The sequence below is a fragment of the Pempheris klunzingeri genome, chromosome 20 (genome assembly GCF_042242105.1).
Source record: "Pempheris klunzingeri isolate RE-2024b chromosome 20, fPemKlu1.hap1, whole genome shotgun sequence".
Taxonomy (NCBI): domain Eukaryota; kingdom Metazoa; phylum Chordata; class Actinopteri; order Acropomatiformes; family Pempheridae; genus Pempheris; species Pempheris klunzingeri.
The window spans coordinates 437,359-445,067 of record NC_092031.1 but is presented as its reverse complement, the minus strand read 5'-3'; the positions used below and the strand labels follow the sequence as shown (position 1 = coordinate 445,067).

The 7,709-nt window shown below is 46.7% G+C and overlaps 1 protein-coding gene across 1 annotated transcript; it reads left to right on the top strand.

Annotated features, from left to right (window-relative positions):
- The first annotated feature begins 295 nt into the window (after positions 1–295).
- minpp1b (multiple inositol-polyphosphate phosphatase 1b) lies at positions 296–4,509 on the top strand. Its single transcript, XM_070851936.1, has 7 exons — positions 296–722; positions 1,056–1,241; positions 1,408–1,602; positions 2,460–2,557; positions 2,964–3,094; positions 3,270–3,403; positions 4,101–4,509. Exons 1-7 carry the CDS (start codon positions 320–322, stop codon positions 4,352–4,354), a joined length of 1,401 nt encoding a protein of 466 aa, XP_070708037.1. The 5' UTR covers positions 296–319; the 3' UTR covers positions 4,355–4,509.
- Positions 4,510–7,709: the final 3,200 nt, after the last annotated feature.

Sequence of the window (7,709 nt, the reverse complement as noted above, 5' to 3'; positions counted from 1 at the left end):
TGTTTCGGCTTTTATTTTGGATCAAATTTACCGGAAGTTGTTTGTGTACCGGAACGTGACATTTTCAATTTTCCTTCTCTCTTGTTCTTCGGCTCTCTGAGGACCAAACGCCGCCACACTTCCTCCCTCCGTCTCTTATTTTTACTTGTAGTTTTTCACACATCGCGGATTTTAAAACTCCGGAAATGTTTCTGTTTGCCCGGAGCTGCGTCACGGAGGTCAAAGGTCACATGAACCCGGAACATCAACAAAGCAAACAAAGGCTGCTGTGAACTTCACGGATGTCAGACCGGCTGAAACCTCCCGGACTCCCGCCGACATGTTCTCCGGTTCACCGCCCAGAAACGGCCTGGTGCTGGCGGCTCTCGGCCTGGCTCTGACCCGCCTGTCCTGCTCTTCTCTGGCGGCCCCGGACATCCCGCACATCGCCACGTACTTCGGGACCAAGACCCGCTACGAGGAGGTGAACCCGCACCTGCTCCGGGACGCCCTGTCCGCCAACGGGTCGGCGTTAAAGCCCCCGCCCTCCGAGCGCTGCACCCCGGTCCACCTGACCGCCGTCATCCGCCACGGGAGCCGCTACCCGACCGCCAAGAACATCCGCAGGATCCAGAAACTGAGCGAGCTGGTCCGGACAGAAGCCTCCAGAGCCCCGGGGGCCCCGGGCTGGCTGCAGGACATCCAGAGCCGCTGGGAGATGTGGTTCACCGAGGACATGGACGGTAACTACTGGAGGAAATATCCCGGGTTAGCGGTGTAACTACGGGAGGAAATATCCCGGGTTAGCGGTGTAAATACTGGAGGAAATATCCCGGGTTAGCGGTGTAACTACTGGAGGAAATATCCCGGGTTAGCGGTGTAACTACTGGAGGAAATATCCCGGGTTAGCGGTGTAAATACTGGAGGAAATATCCCGGGTTAGCGGTGTAACTACGGGAGGAAATATCCCGGTTTAGCGGTGTAACTACTGGAGGAAATATCCCGGGTTAGCGGTGTAACTACTGGAGGAAATATCCCGGGTTAGCGGTGTAAACTTCTCCCCCCCTCCCCCTCAGGTCAGCTGGTGATGAAGGGCAGGGAGGACCTCCGTCAGCTGGCGGTGCGTCTGTCCCTGCTGCTCCCTGCTCTGCTGTCGGAGGAGAACCAGAGGAGGTTCAGTGTGAGGAGCAGCTCTAAACATCGCTGTGTGAGCAGCGTGGAGTCTTTCCAGGAGGGGCTGCAGCTCCTGTGGGGCCGCTCAGGTGAGACCGCTAGTGGGACGGTGGGCCGCATCGCCGGACCGGCCCGCATTGCGCTCGCCCCCCCCCTCTCGCCGCCCGCCTGTCGGAGGAACGAGCTACATTAGGGAAGTGGCATTCTGGGAAGTGTAGTCTCGCGGTCGCTAAGCGACGTGTGGTCTCTCCACAGAGGTGCAGTACTCCCACCGGGTGGACGACGAGCTGATGCGCTTCTTCGAGCGTTGCCGTGGTTACGTGGAGGGCGTGGAGAACAACCGCACAGCGCTGCTGGAGGTGGAGAAGTTCAAACATGGAGAGGAGATGGAGGCAGTGAGGAGGAGGATGGCCGACAAGCTGGGCCTTCCTCACCACCGCCTCACCCCAGGTCAGACACACACTCTGTAACACACACACTGTAACACACACACTGTAACACACACACTCTGTAACACACACACTCTGTAACACACACACACACACACACACACTGTAACACACACTCTGTAACACACACACTGTAACACACACACTGTAACACACACACACTGTAACACACACACACACACTGTAACACACACACTCTGTAACACACACACACACACACACACACACTGTAACACACACACTGTAACACACACTCTGTAACACACACTCTGTAACACACACACTGTAACACACACACACACACACACACACACACACACTGTAACACACACACACACAGTAACACACACACACACACACACACACACACTCTGTAACACACACACACACACACACACACACTCTGTAACACACACACACACACACACACACACTCTGTAACACACACACTGTAACACACACACTCTGTAACACACACACTGTAACACACACACACACTGTAACACACACACACACAGTAACACACACACACACACACAGTAACACACACACACACACACACACACACACTGTAACACACACACACACACACACACACACTGTAACACACACACACACACACACACACACACACACACACACTGTAACACACACACACACACACACACACACACACACACACACTGTAACACACACACACACACACACACACACACACACACACACACACACTGTAACACACACACACACACACACACACACACACACACACACACACACACACTGTAACACACACACTGTAACACACACACACACACACACACTGGGCTGAAGCTTGTCCCTCCCTGCCTGCCGTAGATCTGGTGGAAGCAGCGTTCTTCCTGTGTTCCTACGAGCTCTCCATCAGGTCTCTTCTCTCTCCGTGGTGTTTCCTGTTCGATGAGAGCGACGCAAAGGTACCGTCCCTTTAAATATTGATTCTCTGCTGATACAGTCCGGTCTGATACTGACATTAAGTCTGACAGTGAATTTCTCAGGAGTTACTTGATCCAAACATTTGATTTTATACTGTGAACTTTAAAGTTTAAGTGGAGAAACTGACCAGAGATCCTCTACAGAGACGAGGTCTCACTCCGCTGAACTACAGAAACCCTGTTTGTGCTGTGGTGTTAGAGTGGAGCATCTTTCCTCACAGATGATCTTTGTCAGAACAAATGAACAATAATGAGTGATTAGTGGATAACTAGTGTTGGACCCATTAAACAGGAGTTATTTCACTGTTTTCTGAGGGTGTTCAAACCAATAATGAACCAATAATCAATCCGGTCAGATGCAGCTGGCTGACGCCTGTTTCACCTGCAGGTGTTGGAGTACAAGTCGGACCTGAAGCAGTACTGGAAGCGCTCCCACGGTCATGTGATCAGCAGCCTGTCCAGCTGCCCTCTCTTCCATCACGTCTTCAGGACGCTCGACAAAGCCGGACGCCCCCGCAGGTCGGTGACATCACAGGAACCTTTGAGTTATTAAAACACAAAACCAATAACCCTAAGCCTAACATAAGCCTAACTCTTAATTTGAAGGGCCACAGAGGACAGGAAGCTGAGAGAACTGTGGTGTGAATGAATCTGATATTTACACTGATATTGATGATTATTGGTGATTGATCAGGTCCACGGAGGCGTCACCTGAGCCGGCCTCCATCCTGGTGGGTCACGCTGAGACGCTCCTCCCCCTCCTCTCCCTGCTGGGACTCTACAAAGACCAAACTCCGCTCACCGCCGCCAACTACCACGCACAGCATGGTACGAAGCCCCGCCCCTGTCCTAATGTCCAATCAGAGACGAGGACGCAGTGTAGCACTTCATTCATCATGGCCGCCACAGACGCAACAATTAAATGATTAATTTGTGCTCAAACGATCCATCAGAACAACGGTCATCAACACTTATAGATGCTAACATGCTAACACCAACATGCTGCGCTGTTTGTGCTAACTGGGGGTAATGCTTGAGCTAACTGAGGCTAATGTTTGTGCTAACTGAGGCTAATGCTTGAGCTAACTGGGGCTAATGTTTGTGCTAACTGGGGCTAATGTTTGTGCTAACTGAGGCTAATGTTTGTGCTAACTGGGGCTAATGTTTGTGCTAACTGAGGCTAATGCTTGAGCTAACTGGGGCTAATGTTTGTGCTAACTGAGGCTAATGTTTGTGCTAACTGGGGCTAATGTTTGTGCTAACTGGGGCTAATGTTTGTGCTAACTGAGGCTAATGTTTGTGCTAACTGGGGCTAATGTTTGTGCTAACTGGGGCTAATGTTTGTGCTAACTGGGGCTAATGTTTGTGCTAACTGGGGCTAACTGCTGATAGATCTCCTGAACTCCTACAGCCTGCTCCTTTAAACACAAAGCCGTTGATACTTGATGGATTAATTGAAGGTGAAGGAATAAAAGGAGGTCTTTTCTTCACTTCCTGGTTCGTGTTCTTCCTCCGTGTCTCACAGGTCGGAGTTTCCGGACCAGCCTCATCGTCCCGTACGCCGCCAACCTGCTCTTCGTCCTGTACGACTGCCAGCGAGGCCCGCGGCTGCAGCTGCTCGTCAACGAGTCGCCGGTTCGATTCCCGGGGCTGGAGGGGGAGGACGCGCCGCTGTACCGGGACGTCCGGGCCAACTACCGCCACCTGTTGGACGGCTGCGACTTCCACAGAGAGTGCGAGGGGAGGACGAGCGGCCGCGGGCCAAACACCGAACTCTGACCGGAACACCGGGGTCCTCCTCCTGCCGCCTTCATGGGTTGGTCCGCCCACCTGGACCCGCTTCAGGTCACATGTTGTTTTTGTCTGACATCAAATGGAAATCTGACAGTGAGCTGAGGATCTCTAAGCCCCTCCCCCAAACAGCGATTGTCCAATCACAGCTCAGCGACACTAACGTGGACACAGTTTAATCACAGAATCATAAATGTGTTCCAGTGCATTTATGATTATGGAGGAGGTATGACTACTGTTTCTACCCATGATCCTCTCTGTCCACATCCTGGTGTGTGAGTGACTGGTAGGTAGTAAAAGTGTTGGAACTGGTCCAGTAGATCACCTCAGCCAGCAGACACCAAACGGGCTGCAATGGCTGCAACGTGATCCTTTGGGACAACTGCACCTGATCACAGTAGGTCCACTAAAAGAGCTTGTTTGATCCACTGACAGGCTCAGAGTGTTATTCTAAGTGTGTGACAGCATCATGGAAAGGATCCCTACAGAGAGAGACCTGGAAGATCCTTTTGGTTTAACCACAAACAGCACACACACCAGACTACATTCACTAAAACAGGGATTTTAGAGAACAGGACACAGGAGCTGCTGCTCTGCTGCTGCCTCCATCAGTTAATGTGTTTGTGTCATTTTGGTGTTTTAAAGGGTCAGTTTGGATCAATCACATTATTTGTGTAACAATACCACAAACACACTGACTGATGGAGGCAGCAGCAGAGCAGCAGCTCCTGTGTCCTGTTCTCTAAAATCCCTGTTTTAGTGAATGTAGTCTGGTGTGTGTGCTGTTTGTGGTTAAACCAAAAGGATCTTCCAGGTCTCTCTCTGTAGGGATCCTTTCCATGATGCTGTCACACACGTCGGTCAAATAGACACCAAAATATGAACAAATAGTGCCCAGGTTTAAAAACACCAAAATTACCCTTTAAATGGGATTTCTGTGCCATATGTCGTTACTATTGTGTGTAAACTGTAAATCAGGTTCAGGGATCGGAGAAACAGGATTTCACCACAAACCATTTTTAGACCTGCAGTTTCTCGTACGTGTTGTCACGACGACTCGTTGCGTCTCTGCGCTGCAGGTTTATACGCAGATCGAGTTTCTAGCATGAACCAACGTCACATATTAGCCCAAGCTAACGCCTGACAGAGCTAACGCTAGCATGCTAACATCAGCTCAGGACAGAACTAAATCACATTCAATCTTTTATAGTTTGCTTTAGTTTTTAATACTTTCAATGAACATAAATGTGTGAAAATACATTTGTAGCAGTTTTCAGGAGCAAATATCAAGTGTTTAAGAATCTTTCCAGATGAAACATATTTGGAATGAAGTGTTTTCTGATGAAGCAGCTTAATGGTTGATTGAAGTGCAGCCAAGTGCACTTCATTTACTTTATTACTTCATTTCTTAGGGGCGCTAATCACTCTTCTACTGTGGATGTTTCTAGTCCACCTGGTTTAGGTCTAGCTGTTCTGACAACGCTAACATTAGCATGCTAACATCTAGAATAACAAACGTTTTGCTAATAACATCTGACTCAATAACATCAGTTAGCTTAGCATCATTAGCTCTCATTATAAACGGTACGATCACTGACTGACTGACGCTGCAGACAGACGTTCTGCTAGCTCGTGATGCTACAGCAACTTCCTGTTTACAGAGCTGAAGGCTCCTGATTGGACGACGCTACCAGAGGTTTCCTAGCAACAGATTTAACATCACTAACGTCTTTAATTGGTGTAATGAATTATTACTACCAGAGTTCATTTATAGTTAACAAAATCATTTTCTCATGTCTGTTTTTATTCTAGTTTTCCTCAGATGCTTTAGTTTGCGAGTGACTTCACGTTAGATGACGCTGAAACTCACTCTGGGTCTGAATTCTCATCTGGGCGTGTGCGTTTGATTTTGGTGAAGTGGCCCTTTAATCTGCTGTAAACCAGACTCGGTTCATTGTGATGAGCTTCTCTTCAGGGTTAAAGCTGCTTTATGTCCTTTATTTATTCTGTTTTTATGCTAGTTTTCAGCTGTGAGCAGATTCACTGGTGTTTCTATCGTTTCCTCTGATGTGATGAGATATTTCAAAATAAGGAAAAATATTCTCAAAGAATCTAGAAACCGACTTAATATCTGAAGTAATTCTGTTCTTTATGATGTAACAAGTCATTATTTGGAGATATTGATCCATTATTTTGATAATTTCTCATTTTAATGACAAAGAGGGTCTTTACAGGTTTTATTTATTTCTCTATTTTTGGCGTTAACGGGCTTCCGTAGCTGATTTTTGTGCCTGAACTAGCTGAAAGTTTCGTCACGTTTTGTTCTGTGAACTTCAAACGTCTGTCGGCTTTCACTCGCTGCTTCTTCTTTCTTTGACTTCCTGTTATTTCACAGAACGACAAAATGTTTAACTGAAAGCTTTAATAAACGTTTTTCACGTTTCCTGTCGTCAGCGTTTACATAAGAAATAAAACGTTACGTAAGAAATAAAACGTTGCCAGATCAAAGTCGCAGAAAATCAAATGTCAGCTTAAACAGACGTCGTTAGAATGAACATAAATTATATTTTAGAAAAACTTTTAGCGGAAACACGTCTCTCCTGTTAATCTGAGAACCAGAAAACTATTTCTATTTACTGAAAATCATAAAAACGTAAAAAGTGAAATTTACAACATTAATCACAGAAAGTGTTTCTAGTGACGCTTTTCTCTTAAAGTGACGCCTTTATTCTCATTTTGACTTCATGTAAAAATGTTAATTAAATTCCGACTTGGTTCTTGTATTAAAGAATTATTATATTTTCCCATAAAAATTCTTTTTTCATAAAATTTGATTTATTCAAAAATGTTCAGTGCCGATTTTATTCTTTTAACGAACTGAAAATTTAATTTGACACAAACACGTTTTCTGTTTTTACCAGTTTATTAGAACTCGACAGCCACACTGTAAAAAAAGAAACACTATCATCCTGTGATCAAACGCCGGAGTTTGCAAACAATGATTCCAATAATCGATCAATTATCATAATTTGATATTACAGGAAAAATATGAATTTCTACATTTAAACTCCAGTGAGTGCTGAATTCCACATCGTGTCTATTCGAGCGATAATTCAAACTAAAATGTTTCTGGAAACTACAGTGGAGGATTTTCACAATAAAAGTCCTGTTTAGGAGACAATTAAGGTTGATCTCTGAACTCACTGACTGATTTGAGATCAGTTCAGCAGCTCTCGGCGCTGTGTGGAGGCATCTCCGTAGCAACGCTCACTGAGGCTCATGGGTACTGTAGTATTCAAAGGAAACATTTCTCACTCTTTCCGTTACTGATTAATCCACCGAT